Source organism: Monodon monoceros, unplaced genomic scaffold (assembly GCF_005190385.1).
Source record: "Monodon monoceros isolate NGI ecotype Baffin Bay Population unplaced genomic scaffold, NGI_Narwhal_1 Super_Scaffold_1, whole genome shotgun sequence".
NCBI classification, from domain to species: domain Eukaryota; kingdom Metazoa; phylum Chordata; class Mammalia; order Artiodactyla; family Monodontidae; genus Monodon; species Monodon monoceros.
Window position 1 is genome coordinate 79763317 of NW_021703765.1, and position 16129 is coordinate 79779445.

Sequence of the window (16129 nt, forward strand, 5' to 3'; positions counted from 1 at the left end):
GTGGGCTAGGTGCTGGGAGGATGGAGAGATGAATGAGATTGGACGAGTCTGAAATGGGGCCTTGGTGCTAAACGGGTTGTATAGTTGGGCAGTGATTAAAACCCCTGACTCAGGGATTAAAGAGATCCACCTTGGAATCCACTGATGAGAGTGTTCAGATTATTCGGCCTTGGGCTCATTTCTCCTCTCCAGTTCTGCCAAACAGGGATGAGAGTTAACACTTTATTCCGAGGGGGCTTCGGAGGAGAAATAGAAACAGATTAACAACTGGGAAGCGCTCAGTACCTGCTGGGGCCCCCCCAAGGTTATAACCTCCAGGCTGCGGTGGGGAAGTGTATTTTTAACCCAGCGCACGTGGGGCTGAGTCGGGGTCTCAGATTCCTGGCTGGGGAAAAGTTCGCCCGCGAGGGGAGGTAGTGGGTTTCACGAGGGCCGGCGCGGCCGTGCGCCCCCGCCTGCCTGAGCACGCGCCCGGCCCTGGCGCACGCGCGCGTCCTGGAGGTTGCCTAGCAACCGGGTGGCGTGGAGAACGCGCGATCATGGAGCCGCCCGCCCTGACAGTGAGCGCCGCGGTCCGGGAGCACCTGCGGAAGTTGTGTCTGCACGAGTTCCCGTGCGGCACGGGCAGCTGGGTGCGGGCGCTGGCGGGGCGGCTGGAGGAGGGGCTCGGGGCTCTGGGGGACGGAGGGGACTGACCAGGGGCCAGGCCGGGGCCTAGGGGCGGAGAGCGGGGTCGGGGTGGTGCTGGCCCCGGGTGCTGAGCGGGCCGCCAGCCCCAGGAGTTGGCTGGTCTGGAGAAACCTGAGAGGATGTTTGCGTCTGGACGTTTAGGGAGCGTCCTGACCGGGGTGGTGGGGGGATAGGGATGGATTGTGGGAACAGGGACACTGCAGGGGTGGACGGGATAGGCCCCCCGGGGCCTGTGGGCGCTGACGCAGGGTGGAGGGCAGGGAGCCCCCCCCCCACCACCACCACCAGAGCAGGACCCCATCCTGAGCGCATCAGGAGGATCTGGGGCAGGCGCCTGGCTGTCTTAAAGACACCGGGCTCCTTTGGGGTGAAAAGCTCATCCTGAGAGCAAGGTTTGCAGTTAGGACCCTGCTGTGCTGTGGCCACAGGGGCCATCCTCATCACCTAAGTGCACAAGGAGCATGACATTGAGAACCCGGGGCTTCCCAGGTGTGCCCGGAAGTCTTGAGTCCTGAAGGGTTCCCGGGGACTTGGTGGGAAGCTGGGGCCCCACCTACTCTTGTCAGCTGGTGTCCAGTTTCATAGAAGAGAAAACTGAGATACCAATCAAGGAACTAATTTATTTGTTTCAACAACAAACATGGATTGGGCACCTACTATGTGCCTGGCATTGTGCTGAACTTGGGGGTTTCATAGATGTCTCTCAAGAGGAAAGAGTGGGAGAGAGTAAACTCCAGGACCGAAATCTTTCATCCTCCACTTATGGCATCTAAAGGTTCTGAACTTACCTTTGCAGGCTTGCCGCCTCTTCTTCAAAAACCTTTCCTTGGCTCGTTACAGCCCACAGATTGCCTTTTGCACCTCCCGGCTTCTAAACTCTCCCTGATTGTCCTGTTTAACAATCGATTCCATTTTGAGAGTTTTGAGTCCTTGAGAGGGGCTGAGTCATAACGAGAGAAATTCTCTGCCTCCACCTCTGCAGAATAAGTCGCGCTTTCTTCCTCAAACTTACCGAGCATGGCGGGAGCTGATCCCCCGAGAGGAGGACGCTGTGGGCCCCGGGGAGGAGACGGTGGATGCCCTGCTGGGCCTGGTCTGCAGCCCCCACTCACCCTGGGCCCTGCTGGAGGGCTCAAGCGCTGAGGACCGTTTTCTGAGAGAGCTGGCCATCCAGAATCCCCTGATGCTCAAAGACAGCTTCTTCTACACCTACTTCAGGTCGTTACGGGTGGTGGACAAGCAGGTGAGCACTGGGGGCGAACACCAGGTACAGGGTTGGTGTTAGGGGGGGCCATCCCCTTACAGGCCTTGGTGGTAAGACCTAGCTCTGCCCTCCCCTGATTAATCTCACCAGCTTGTCCACAGAGCAGGGCCAACAATCCTGGCGAGCTGGCCTAGTCTGTTACCCAGAGAAGGCAGGCCCAGCCGGGAAGGGCCCCTCATGTCCTTGAAGCCAAAGTCAACTGAGGATTCAGACAGACCCCTGAAGCTTCTGGTCTGACCCTGCTGGGTGTCAGCTAGAATGCTTCCTTAAGACCATAGGATTCACTGTGGCTCTGGGGTAGACAGCGGAGAAGATGGGATTCCTGGCTTCAGGAGCTGACAGTCCAACAAGGGACACAGGACATGAGCTGGAAGTTGTCCAACACCTACAGTCAGAGGAGGGGTGAGGGTTGAGAGGTGACAGGCCACTGCGGCGGCCGAGGCACTCGAATCCTGGCAGGAAAGGCGCGCAAGAGAAGAAAGGGTTTGGGGTGTGGGGCGGTGCGCGTGCCATTGCTGTCCTCACTCCAGGGCCACCCCACGCACTGGAGCTCTGTGCTCCCTTTCCTCCCTTCCAGGTGAGCCTGGTGGACAACGACCTCCTGAAATTTGTGAAGCTTGAAGAGTTGGTGCTGAGTGCTAATCAAATCAAGGAGATTGACACCACCAACCTGCCCCCAACTCTCAAGGTAAAGGAGCCCAGGTTCCATTCCAGGTCTTGGAGCCAATGCTGCCCAGAGGCCCTGCCCCTCCTCTGCCCCCCCACCCCCCACCCCACAGAATGTTTGGCCGTCGTGACTGTGCTAAGGGCCAGCCTCAGGCTTTGGAGAGGTAGGCCGGATCCCTCAAAAAGTTAAACCTAGAATTTCCACATGACCCAGCAATTCCCTTCCTAGGTATACACCCCAAAGAATACAAGGCAGGAATCAGACAGATTCCTGTACGCCCGTGTTCACAGCAGTGCTATTCACAATAGCCAACAGGTGGACACAGCCCGCTTGTTACCAGCAGATGAATGGAGCGGCAAAATCCGTCATAAAAAGGAATGACATATGTACAACATGGATGACCTTGAAAACGTGATGCTGAATGAAGGAGGCCGGACACAAAAGGCCACATATTAGATGATTGCACTGCATGAAATATCTAGAAGAGGCAAATCCATAGAGACAGAAAGTAGATTAGTGGTTACCAGGGGGAAGGATTGGGGAGTTATAGCTTAACTGTTTGAGTTTGAGTAATGAAAAATTTTGGAAATGGATAGTAACGATGGTTGTACATTAAGTGAATGTACTTAATGCTGCTGAATTGTCCACTTAAAAAGGGTTGAAATGGCAAATTATATATATTTTACCACAATAAAAAAGTTTTAAAAAGAGGTAGGCCAGGCTTTTTTTTTTTTAAGAATACTTTATTTTTAATAAATTTATTTATTTTTGGCTGTGTTGGGTCTTCACTGCTGCGCGTGGGCTTTCTCTAGTTGCGGCGAGCGGGGGCTACTCTTGGTTGTGGTGCGCGAGCTTCTCATTGCGGTGGCTTCTCTTGTTGCGGAGCACGGCTCTAGGCGCACGGGCTTCAGTAGTTGTGGCACGCTGGCTCAGTAGTTGTGGCTCACGGGCTGTAGAGCACAGGCTCAGTAGTTGTGCCTCACGGGCTTTGTTGTTCCACGGCATGTGGGATCTTCCCAGACCAGGGCTCGAACCCACGTCCCCTGCATTGGCAGGCAGATTTTTTTTTTTTTTTTTTTTTTTTTTTTTGCGGTACGTGGGCCCCTCACTGCCGCGTCCTCTCCCGTTGTGGAGCACAGGCTCCAGACGCGCAGGTTCAGCGGCCATGGCTCACGGGCCCAGCCACTCTGCGGCACATCCTCCCGGACAGGGGCACAAACCCGTGTCCCCTGCATCAGCAGGCAGATTCTTAACCACTGTGCCACCAGGGAAGCCCCAAAAAGAGGTAGGCCAGGCTTTGTTACGAGTCTTCAGCTGAGCATATCAAAATGGTCTCAATTTTAAATTAAATGCTGAGACTAGTAGATTTTGTGGCAGAAGAGGCTCAGAAGTATGGCTCAGTACTGGGCTCAAGAAGAAAGCAGGCAAGGCCTTGGAGGAGAAATACAAGAACCTGTTATTTTTGGGTTTATTCCCTATTCCAGCCAGGGGCCCTTTGGCTTTCCGAGAGACAACTGCCATGAGTCGAGAAATTGCAAAAATGTTAACTCGGGGCTTCCCTGGTGGCGCAGTGGTTATGAATCTGCCTGTCAATGCAGGGGACACAGGTTCAAGCCCTGGCCCGGGAAGATCCCACGTGCCGCGGAGCAACTAAGCCCGTGCACCACAACTACTGAGCCTGTGCGCCTAGAGCCCATGCTCCGCGACAAGAAAAGCCACCACAATGAGAAGCCCGCACACCGCAATGAAGAGTAGCCTCCGCTCGCCGCAACTAGAGAAAGCCCACGCGCAGCAACGAAGACCCAACACAGCCAAAAATAAAAATAAATATTTTAAAAGTGTTAACTCATTTCCTTTCCCACTCTCTCCGACATCACCTCCACTCCATATTTTAAAGTTTCCTTCACAACAGGAAAAGAAACTTTAAAAAAAATTTTTAAGATTAATTTTTATTGCAGTATAGTTGCTTTACAATGTTGTGTTAGTTCCTACTGTACAGCAAAATGAATCAGTTATATGAATCAGAATCTTTTTTGGATTTTGGTCCCATTTAGGTCACCACAGTGCATTAAGTAGAGTTCCCTGTGCTCTACAGTATGTTCTCAGTAGTTACCTATTTTATACATAGTATCAATAGTGTATATATGTCAATCCCAATTTCCCAATTCCTACCACCCCCAGTTTCCCCCTTGGTAGCCATACATTTGTTCTCTACATCTGTGTCTATTTCTGCTTTGCAAATAAGATCATCTATACCATCTTTCTAGATTCCACATATATGCATTAATATGTGATATTTGTTTTTCTCTTTCTGACTTACTTCACTGTATGACACTCTCTAGGTCCATCCACGTCTCCGTAAATGACCGAGTTTCATTCTTTTTATGGTTGAGTAATATTCCATTGTATATATGTACCACATCTTCTTTATGCATTCCTCTGTTGATGGACACTTAGGTTCCTTCCATGTCCAGGCTACTGTAAATAGTGCTTCAATGAGCATTGGGGTGCATGTGTCTTTTTGAATTATGGTTTTCTCAGGGTATATGCCCAGTAGTGGGATTGCTGGGTTGTATGGTAATTCTATTTTTAGTTTTTTAAGGTACCTCCATAGTGGCTGTATCAATTTACATTCCCACCAACAGTGCAAGAGGGTTCCCTTTTCTCCACACCCTCTCCAGCATTTATTGTTTGTAGATTTTTTAAAAATTTATTTATTTTTGGCTGTGTTGGGTCTTCGTTGCTGCGTGCGGGTTTTTCTCTAGTTGTGGAGGGTGGGGGCTGCTCTTCATTGCGGTGCGCAGGCCTCTCATTGCGGAGGCCTCTCTTGTTGCGGAGCACGGGCTCTAGGCACACGGGCCTCAGCAGTTGTGGCTCGTGGGCTCTAGAGCGCAGGCCCAGTAGCTGTGGCGCACAGGCCCAGTTGCCCCACGGCATGTGGGATCTTCCAGGACCAGGGCTCAGAACCTGTGTCCTCTGCATTGGCAGGTGGATTTCTAACCACTGCGCCACCAGGGAAGCCCTGTTTGTAGATTTTTTTTAATGATGGCCATTCTGACCGGTGTGAGATGATACCTCATTGTAGTTTTGATTTGCATTTCTCTAATAATTAGTGATGAGCATACTTTCTTGTGCCTCTTAGCCATCTGTATGTTCTCTTTGGAGAAATGTCTATTTAGGTTTTCCACCCATTTTTTGATTGGGTTATTGGTTTTTTTAATATTGAGCTGCATGAGCTGTTTGTATATTTTGGATATTAATCTTTTGTCAGTTGCTTCATTTGCAAATATTTTCTCCCTTTCTGAGGGTTGTCTTTTCATCGGAAAAGAAACTTTCTGACACCTGCTGCGGGAATATTTTCTTCCAGGATTCTTAGAAGGGGGTCCAGGTGGGCACAGGGAGATGAGGCATGAGTACTTCGTAATTCCTCTCCTGAGTTGCCCAGGGTGGAAGCAGGGAGTGGGTTCCGTTTTGTCTGGGCTCACGGGCTGTCTTTCCACCCGCGTCGCAGGTGCTGGAGCTCTACGGCAACAAGATGACCAGCATGGAGTGTCTGTGCACCTGCCCGCCCCCAAGGCTCCAGCACTTGGGGTTGGGTCACAACAAGCTTCTGGGCCCCCTGGAGAGTCTATACGTCACCAGTGATTACTGGTAACTCGGGAGCCCCACGTGGAAAGAGGGAGGGAGGGGTTGAGCATTAGATTTGGGCCATTCTATGCTGGTGACTTGGAGAACTCAGCTTTGCTCTTTTCTATAATAACTCCTGGTTGGCTGCTAAGTCCGGACCTAAGATTTATTTCTCTGACCCAATAAACAAAAAACCCCCTGAGGCCCAGGGAAGGACACCAAGAGGTAGTGGGAATGAGTGGGACCTTCTGCTTCAGGGTTTCTGTTGACACTCAGGCCAGCTAATTCTTGGTTGTGAGGGCCGTCCTGGGCACTGCCGTAGGTGGAGGAGAATCCCCGGCCTCTACCCACCAGATGCAAGTAGCACCCACCCCACACCAGCTGCGACAGCCAGCAGGTCTCTAGACAGCACCACGTGTCCACTGGGGGGCAAAACCACCCCCAGCTGAGAACTGCTGCCCTACAGACAGCTCTTGGTTAGACCTTGTCTTCTTGGTGGGTGAGCAGTGGGAAACTGAAACGCTGGATCTGAGGAGTCTCAGGGCCTCAGATACCATCCGTGAAAATCCATCAGAGGAAGCGGAGCCAGGGAGGCCTGTCAGAGAAGCTCTGAGGATTCCCGGGGCTCAGCCTCCTGGGCAGCACTTCCCCGGGCTGACGTTCATGACTGTTCCTTTCTTCACAGCCCAGAAGGGGCACGAGGCGCAGGGCAACATCGCTGCCCTGTATCCCAGGCCTCCTGGGAACGTGCTCGTGGAAGGTCTGTCTCTCTGACCCTAATTTCCTCCTTCCTCCCCTTTCCCTACTCTTGGCCAAGCTGCGTCTTCACAGCCTTGGCCGTGTACAATTCCGGATCCCTTCCCTCCACTGACCTCAGCCGTCAGGGTGTGTAGCACAGGAAGGAAACATACACTTTGGACTTCGTGTGACAGCTGAGTTCAGACTCGTACCATGGACAGAGTTCTAAGTGTTCTGGGTTTTGATTTGGAAAACAGACTTCCGGTAACGTAACCTGCTTCATGCTGAGTATGGATTTCATAGCAACACATGCATGTGTGAAACCTCCGTCTTCTGCTGTTTTGAATTTAAAAGGATTCACTTCCTGCGAATCAATTTTGCTGATGTTTCCGCCAGTTCTCTTGAGGGAGGCTGATGTTGGGTAAAATCTGTGTGCCGGTCAGCATGAAACGTTCTTCTCGGGTGTTTTCGTCACTGGCTGGCCAACATCGCGGGCAGGATGGGAGGGGGGAGGGAGGGGAGTTGACGTTCCTGAACTCCACAGCTGGGAGGCCGTCACACGTGATGGCGGGACTGTACTTAGTCCCCTCGTGGGTTTTGGTTCTGTTTGTTTGTTTTGGCGCCTCTGTTCTCAGAGCTGAAATAGATTTGCTTTCTGCTTTGTGCAGCAGGAAGGCCCTCTCCTCCAGGTTGGGGTGCAGGGCACCTCCTCTGTCCTCACTGGCCAGTTCTTCTTCACCCACGTCCCCCAGGAAATGAACCAGATGGCTTCCTGTGGTCATGCGCCGGTCTGACTCTGGAGAGCGTCCTCCAGCTTCTAGACCCCTCGAGCCTCATGCACCCTCTTCCCAGGCCCCCCTATTTACCGACCTCTCCTACCCCCACCCGCTGCTCCTCCGCTCAGAGGCTCCCCTCTACCTTCCTCGCCAGTTTGTCCCTCTCTGCTGAGAGCCTTCTAGATGCACAACCCCGTATTAGGCTCTATGGGAGATAGACGGTTAACTGAGAAGAGGTCTGTATACGTAGAAGTCCGGTAGAGGCAGGATGTGGCGGTGGCCACCTCTATGCCACAGTAAGGAGGGAGGCCACTGGGAGAACCAGGAACCCCTTCCCAACAGGGGGGCTAACCCAGGTCAAGGGCAGCACAAGGCTTGAGAGTCGAGCATGGGCACAGCCTCCCATCCCGTCCTCAGCACCAGGCCTTGTCCATCAGGGACTCGGGGTGCTGGGGGATGCAGGTGCCGTGGCAAGATCACAGCTACCTGTCCCCACCCCTTTGCTTACCTGGCCTCTTGACTTCCGGCGGTCCCACTCACCTTCCAGGCCCAACCTCATCTCCCTGGACCTGAGCTTCAACGACCTGACGGACCTGCAGGGCATGGTGTCCGGCCTCCGAACGCTGCGGCGCCTGAGGTTGCTCGTGCTGCAGGGGAACCCGCTGGCCCTGGTGCCCTGCTACCGGGGCTTCATCATCGACGGCCTGTCTGGCCTCTGCGTGCTGGACGACATCACCGTGGCACCCAGCGAGAAGCATCTGTTCCGTGGGCTCAGCCACAGCGGGGGTGAGGGAGCCGATGTGCAGGGCAGGGTGGGGGGCTAGGGGGACCTGCTGGCCGGACCATCACCCTACTGGCTGCACGTGTCTGTCTGTCATCCAGCTCCCTGGCTGACCCAGACCCTGGTCAGGTGTAGGTCACCTTCTTGGTCAGAGTTCTCTCCCAGATTTTGATCGTCGTGATTGAGATTTGGCGACAGAAATGGTAGGGAGGCTGGGACCATCACAGTCCCCTCCCTTCCTAGACAAATGGGAAACATTCTTTAAATTAGTTTCTTGGCGTCCGTGGTGGCTTGAGATCACCCCCTTGTGGCTCACAGCACAAGCTGCACCAGAGCCTTCTCAAGGTCAGGGTGACAAAACATTGATAAAAATAGCTATGCCTACTGAGTACCAGCACGGGCTAAGGTAACGTAGTCTCCATCTGTAACTATACTGCAAAGAGGCTACTACCATTCCCATTTTACACGTCAGGAAAACAAGGCTTAAGAGTGGCCTCTTGCCCAAAAGAGACTTACCCCAAATCACGGGTGTGTTGAACTTGGTAGAGCTGGGATTCGAACCCAAGTCTGCAGAGTGAGGCTCAGCCCTGTTCGGAGGAAAGAAGGCAGGAGCTGAGCCCGCCTGCCCTCCCCTGCTGTCTGCCTGCCCAGTCCCTCCCCGCAGCTCCCCTCACCCCTGCCCGTTCCCCCCTGCAGATCTCCTGGCGCATGAGGCGCGGTTAGTGGTGACTGTTGGACATGTCAGAGGGGTTCTGGACTCCTCGGTCTTGGACCCGGAACCAGGGCCCCAAGGCCCTTTCATCACTTACAGCTATTATGTAACATACGAGTTTGTGGAAGATGAGGAAGGCGAAGGAGATGAATACGGCCGCGTGCTGGCTGAGGTGTGTCCGTGGGGGCTCTGCTCTCGGGTGCTCAGGGGCTCCTGTGCAGGCACAACGGCTTTGGGGACCCAGGAAAACCCTTAACGTGGATCTTTCCAATTCATACCCTACTCTGAGCAGGAAACTGGCTTCCGCTCAGCCTGTTTCTTGCAGCTGGAGTAATTCTCAACCGTGTTCACCCCTTCCCATCCCCCCTGAAATGGGAGCAAAGGACATAACAAGGGAGCAGCCCAGAGTTTCGCGACTAGGCTGCTGACTTCCCCACCACGTTCTCCAACTGCCCCTACACCTCCTGGCTCCCTTCCTGTCACAAGAAAACCCAGCGGTGTCATCCCACTAGGAGAAATGCCTGGGGCCAGGACTTCCCTGGCGGGCCAGTAGTTAAGACTCTGCGCTTCCATTGCAGGGGGCACGGGTTCGATCCCCGGTCAGGGAACTAAGGTCCCATGTGCCGCAGGTCGTGGCCAAAAGAACCAAAAATACACGAGGGTCCCCAGCTCATGTGGAAGTTGTTACTATTTTTACTGTTAACATAGAACTTTCAGAAAAAAACAGGACTGGTAATTTTTTTTTATAACTTCCTGCCTCCTAAGTCCACGTGTTTGCTTTGCTTCACATCCATCAAACACTGGTGCCCATTTACACCACGTTCGCATAGTGTCAGGTGAGAGCTCTGAGGCCGGCAGCCCTGGATGTGTTTTCGTGTCTTCTGTGGCAGATCGTCAAGCCCCCGCCCAGCACGGAACAGCTGGGTGAGGACATTCCCAAAGAGCCCATCAAAGAGGCTGAAGACTCCGTAGGGCCTGGGCTGGCCTCCCAGTCCCAGTCCGGGGAGCTGGAGGAGTCCGGCGCTTCAGCGCCCTTGCCGCGGCCCATGGACTCTGCAGAAGAGCTGGCCAAGCTGCGGCCGCGCCTGGATCCCCGGCTCTGGCCATCCCCGGGGTAAGGATGCTCACCGGGCTGGGAACAGGGCCCAGACCACACCTGCGTTTATCGTTCTGCATTCTACTCTGTCCCCTGCCCTCCCTGACCCCGCAGCCTCACGCTGTGCCCACATCTTGTCAAAGTGCCCTCCCAGCCTTGTCCCTGGTCCCCAGCACAGCCCCCTGGGTGATGGCCCCCATGTCTCCATCTCCCCTCCCCAAGGACAGTTCTCTTTAGCACGGTCCGCAAGCCCTGGTCTGACGTCATCCCCTGCAACTACGAGATGCAGCACGTGCTCAAGGACCTGGTGCGGCTCAAGGCCTTCCTGCTCTCAGGGACCACCGTCACCATCGTGGAGGAGAAGGTGGGAGGCTGGAATTCTCCAGGGGTCATCTTTGACTTCTCTGCCCCGCTTCTCCTCTGTTCCGCTCTTCTGTCGGGCATCTGTAGCCCTGCTCCCTTGTTGGCAGGGTCTCGGTGCCTTTCCAGAAAGATCCTGGCTAGCTCCAACCCAGCTTCTGTCCCCTAGATTCTCTCCTGGCCTGCGGTGCCGCCTTCCCCCAACAGTCCCTCGGCTGCTAAGAAGGGAAAGGGAGAGAAGGACAAGAAAGGGAAGGAGAAAGACAAGGAAGAGAAAGACAAGAAGGGAAAAGATGGGAAAGACAAAGCAGGCAAAGGGGAGAGAGAACCAGCCAAGGTGCCTCTGTGTGGGGTGGCCTGGGGGGGTGGGGGCTGCTCCCTCGGTCCCCTGCTCCCCGCTTCCACTCGCCCAGCCTCTCCCCACAGGAGCAGAAGGGGAGCAAGAAGAAGAAGGAGCTTCGTAAGGATCTGCGCCAGGACCCGCCCGTCCTCCGGGTGCTGGGCAGTGGCCCGGTGGACCTGGAGCCCCTGCTCTCCGGGGAGCCATTCATGTCCACTGTGTGCAACTTCGGGGTGGTCCGTACCTTGGAGACCAACAGGCTGACGCTTTACAGGGTACAGCAGTGCCCCTGGCCTCCCCTGCCCACAGAAGCCTGGCCAGGCTGTGGGAGGGAGGGGGAGGCGGGGAGGGGGAGGGGGGCCAGAACCACAGGAGGGGGTGCTGGAGGGGTGACGCAGCAAGGGTCACCTGCACGGTGGGCGGCCTTCTCGAGTGCGAGGGGCCAGGCAAGCGGGCAGGTCGGGCAGCTGCTCCCCAGGAGACCAGGAGAGGCCCTGGCGGGGGTGAGAGCACCCACCCTTTCCCCAGCATCCCCCCACTCCAGCAAGGAACTTATTTTGTGGTTCTTCCCCTCAGGATTCAAAGAAGAATAAGAGTGAGAAAGCTAAAAATGGTAAGACCGGTGATGGTAACAGGGCAGGGGGTGTTTACTGAGGACCAGTCCTAGTCCGTTCAGGTTGCTGTGAAATTCCACAGCGTGGGTGGCTTATAAACAACAGACATTTATTTCTAGCTGCTCTGGAGGCCAGGAAGTCAAAGACCAAGTTGCCAGCAGCATCAGGTGAGAATCCTATTCCTGGTTCGCGCCTTCTTCCTGGGTCCTCACGTGGCGGAAGGGACCAGCGGTCTCCCTCTGCCCTCATGATGTAATCGCCTTCCAAAGGCCCCACCTTCTAATATCATCACTTTTGGGGCTGGGATTTCAACATATGAATTTGGGGAAGGGCACAAATATAGCAGGACTTGCTGAGGGATCAGCCTGATTTGGGACCAAAGGAATGGAAGGATGGAGAATCATATCTTCCAGCTGGTGGGAGGGCCATGTCTACCCTGAGGACCAAACCCTGTGTCTTCCCTGCAGCCCTGCTGCGGTCATGACATGGGCAGGACAGGCATTCTGGGTTGGGGGCCAGGATGGAGTGAGTAGGGAGGCCCAGGGTTGGGAGTGTCCAGGGTCCTTCTGGCTCAGCGGTGGTCCTGCTTCTGCAGGACATTAGCCCTTATTTGCTGTATAAGGAGCCTGGACTTGTTGTATGGGCAGTGGCAGCATTGAAATAGGTAAGTTTTAGATTTAATTTTTTTTTATGATTATTTTATTTATTTTTGGCTGCATCGGGTCTTAGTTGAGTCATGCGGGATCTTCGTTGAGGTGCGTGGGCTTCTCTCTAGTTGTGGTGTGCAGGCTCCAGGGCACGTGGGCTTTGTAGTTTGCAGCAGGCAGCCTCTCTAGTTGAGGCGCGCAAGCTCAGTAGTTGTGGCGCATGGGCTTAGTTGCCCCGTGGCATGTGGGATCTTAGTTCCCTGACAAGGGATCAAAACCGTGTCCCCTGCATTGTAAGGAGGATTCTTTACCACTGGACCACCAGGGAAGTCCCTAGATTTAATTTTTATAACTGTCTGGCTTGGAGGGAGAGGTAGGAGACAGGTCACTCAGCTGGGAGACTGCTGGAAAAGTCTAAAGCAAGACCACAGCAGCCCGATTCAGAACAGACAAAAACTGGAAACAGCCCAAATGGCTATCAACGGATGAAAGGATAAACAAAATGTGGTCCATCCATACAATGGGATATTATTCCGTCACAAAGAGGAATGAAGCACTGACATGTCCTAAACCACGGATAAACCTTGAAAACTCAATGCTAAGGGAAAGAAGCCAGACACAAAAGACCATATAACGATTTTATATGAAATGTGGAGAATTGTCAAATCCATAGAGACAGAAAGTAGATTAGTGGTTGCCTGGGGGCAGGGGAAGGAGGGAATGGGGCATGACTGCTTAGTGGGTGCGGGTTTTCCATTTGGGGTGATGAAAATGCTCTGAAATGAGCCGTGATGGTTGCACAACATTGTAAATATACTAAAAGCCCCTGAACTGTACCTTTTTTTTTTTTCACACACAGACTGTATTTTATTTTTACAAGAGATAAATAAACTGACACCAAGTATTGTAAATGGATGACCATAACAAAAGCAACAATGATTGCAATTACCAAACACAACAAAGGGTTATAGTTAATAAGCCAACAAAGGAGAGAAAATAGGGATTATAAAAATATTCAGTTAGTCTGAAGGTGGAAACAGAAAAAACAAAGAACATATGGGATAAATAGAAAACAGCAAGATGGTAGACTTAAACCCAATTATATTGAGTCACATGAAATATAAATGGTCTAAACACCCAGTTAAAAGGCAGAGATGATCAGATTGGATAAAAAAGTAAGACCAAGCTATCCGCCTATCAGAAACCCTCTTTAAGTATAAAGATACAAAAATATAAGAAATAAAAAGGATGGAAAAAGATATTCATGCTAACACTAATCAAAAGAAAATGGGAGTAGCTGCATTAATATCAGACAAAGTAGATTTCAGAGCAAAGACTATTACCAGGGATAAAGAGGGTCATTTCATAATAAAGGAGTCAGTTCATTGGGAGGATGTAACAGTCCTTAGCGTGTATGCACCTAATCATTGAGTTTCAAAATACATGAAACAAAAGCTGATAGAAGTACAAGGAGAAAGAGACAAATCCAAAATTATATTCAGAGATTTCAGCGCAAATAAGTAATTGATAGAACAAATAGAAAATCAATAAGCATGTAGAAGACTTGAATCACACTCTGCCAATTAACTTGAGCTAACTGACGGCTTAGCTACAGAGCACTCCATCCAATCACACACACACACACACATTCTTTAAGCGCACACAGAACTGAGATATTCTATACCTGGGTCATAAAGCAAGTCTCAGTAAGTTTAAAAGAATTCAAGTCATATAAAGTATCCTCTATGACTACAGTGGAATTAAACAAAAATATTTGCAAAATCCCCCAATTTTTAGAAACTAAATAACACACTTCTAAATAACCTATGGGTCAAAGAAGAAATCAAAAGGGAAATTAGAAAGTATTTTGAACTGAATGGAAATAAAAATACAAAATGCCAAAATTAGTAGGATATAACAAAGCAGTATTTAGAGAGAAATTTATTGCACTAAATGCATATATTAGAAAGCTTCTAAAACTAATAAGTGAGTTTAACAGGGTTGCAGAATACAGGGTCAGTATTCAAAAAATGTTTCCGTATATGAGCAATGAACAATCAGATATCACAAATTTTAAATAATACCATTTACAATAGCATTATCAATAGAAGTTCTATATGTTGAAAACTATAAAATGTTACTGAGAGAAACCAGACCTAAATCGGTGGAGATATATACTATGTACATAAATCAGGAGATTCAACATTGTTAAGATGTTGGTTTTCCTCAGATTGATCTACAGTCAATAAAATCTCAATCATAACCCTGGAGGGATTTTTTTTTTCTTTTTTCTTTTGGTAGAAATCAGCAAGCTGATTCTCAAGTTCATATAGAAATTCAAAGGATCTAGAACAGCCAAAACAACTTTGAAAAAGAACAAAGGACTTAACACTACTGGAATTGAAGACCCAGACAAATATGGACATGAGATTTGTGATTGAATCCTTGGGTTAAAATGGTTTTAAACAAAACTTTTTTTTTTTTTTTTTACATTTTTGCAAATTTCTTTAATGTCTGGCTTAATTGAGGAAGCCATATTTGCATAACTGCTTCTGCAGTCAGTCTCTGTGATGTGTTGCTGTAGTTGAAGTGTATGAAGAAAATCTAACCTCACGTGGACATGTACTTGGAAAAGAGGGAAATATTTTAATAGGCTTTTAAATAACTGTGGATATTCCTCTTTGCATGAGACTTGACAACTAGTAGTTTTTTAAAGGTTGTTACAGTGTGAAAACTGAATCTATATGGATGAAATTTTTCATAATCAGTTATGTTAAATTAATCCATTGGTCTACATTGCCTTTTGTTTTTAACGTTGCATTTTGAATGGCTGTCTTACCCATGCACAATTGTTAACATCTGGCAATTGTTATTTGTAAAGTACTGGTTCACTGAGTTATGCAGATCTTCCAACTGTTGACACATTTTTTTTTATCCATTATCCAAAAATCGCGTTCTTTATCATCAACCATAACATCAGAAAAGTCTTTTGAGTATTGGAAAACTGTTAAGTCCATGGTGGCAGATACAGTGTTACAAAGTTCTAGTTTCTACTTGAAAGTTCAAATGTTATAAATGTATTTATCAAAATGCTTTCAGTTGTTTTCCCTGAAGTGCCAGGCTTCATTCTTTTTTTAGAAAATATCTGACAAATATTCACGTCGAAATAACCATATTTTGTCAGCGTACTTTCAAGTGAAAAAGATGTTCCAAGAAAAAGCAGCTAGTTCATCTTGTAATTCAAACTGAGACGTGTTAAATGATCTAGTTAGATGTGATTTAATTTTATTCCTTATTATGGTGAAGACCCGAGGGCGGAATCTGATTCTGAAACCGTGCTCGCCTCGGGACGGCGGAGGTGACATTTGCGTTTCCGGGACGTGTCGTGAGCTGGCCCGGGATGGCCCGGCACTGCCAGCCCGCTCATCGCTCCGGATTCACACTTTCATATTTCTTCAGAAATAAGAAAATCTTTGGTTTTAGTGTACGAAAGCGACTACCGCCCCGACCCCCTGACTGTGGAGATCCAGATCCAGCTGATCCAGGGCCACTCGACGGAGGAGGCGCTTCGGAGGCTTGTCCCGTAGGGCGCGGGATTAAAGGTTGTTCTGACACCGCGGCTCCGCGTCTGTCCAGCCGCCGCCGCGAGTCCGGGTAGCGGGGTGCTGGCCGTGGGGAGGAGCGGGGAGGGGGGCCTGGCCGGGAGGAGGCGGGAGTGCCTGGCTGGGGAGGAGCGGGGGAATGGCCGTGGCGAGCGGGGAGCCTGGCCGTGGGGAGCGGGGGTGGAGCTGGCCAGGGAGGAAAGGAGAGCTGGCCG

At 51.0% G+C, this 16129-nt stretch overlaps 1 protein-coding gene across 2 annotated transcripts; it reads left to right on the forward strand.

Annotated features, from left to right (window-relative positions):
• Positions 1-539: 539 nt before the first annotated feature.
• On the forward strand, positions 540-15959 carry LRRC43 (leucine rich repeat containing 43). Of its 2 annotated transcripts, XM_029230749.1 has the most exons (13): positions 540-632; positions 1673-1933; positions 2532-2642; positions 6133-6272; positions 8310-8548; positions 9240-9427; positions 10146-10369; positions 10574-10715; positions 10881-11048; positions 11138-11326; positions 11628-11664; positions 11785-11832; positions 15796-15920. In XM_029230749.1, exons 1-13 carry the CDS (start codon positions 540-542, stop codon positions 15897-15899), a joined length of 1944 nt encoding a protein of 647 aa, XP_029086582.1. In that variant the 3' UTR covers positions 15900-15920. The 2 variants fall into 2 exon arrangements, with proteins under 2 accessions (XP_029086582.1, XP_029086590.1); XM_029230757.1 differs by lacking the exon at positions 11785-11832 and having other exon boundaries at positions 15772-15959.
• Positions 15960-16129: the final 170 nt, after the last annotated feature.

What these genes read in the sequence shown, in the direction of transcription:
- LRRC43 (XM_029230749.1), top strand. Translation starts at nt 540, where the DNA reads ATGGAGCCGCCCGCCCTGACAGTGAGCGCCGCGGTCCGGGAGCACCTG. An exon ending in TACGTCACCAGTGATTACTG is followed by an intron (nt 6,273 to 8,309) that starts GTAACTCGGGAG and finishes CTCACCTTCCAG; the next exon opens with GCCCAACCTCATCTCCCTGG. An exon ending in TGGGCTCAGCCACAGCGGGG is followed by an intron (nt 8,549 to 9,239) that starts GTGAGGGAGCCG and finishes TCCCCCCTGCAG; the next exon opens with ATCTCCTGGCGCATGAGGCG.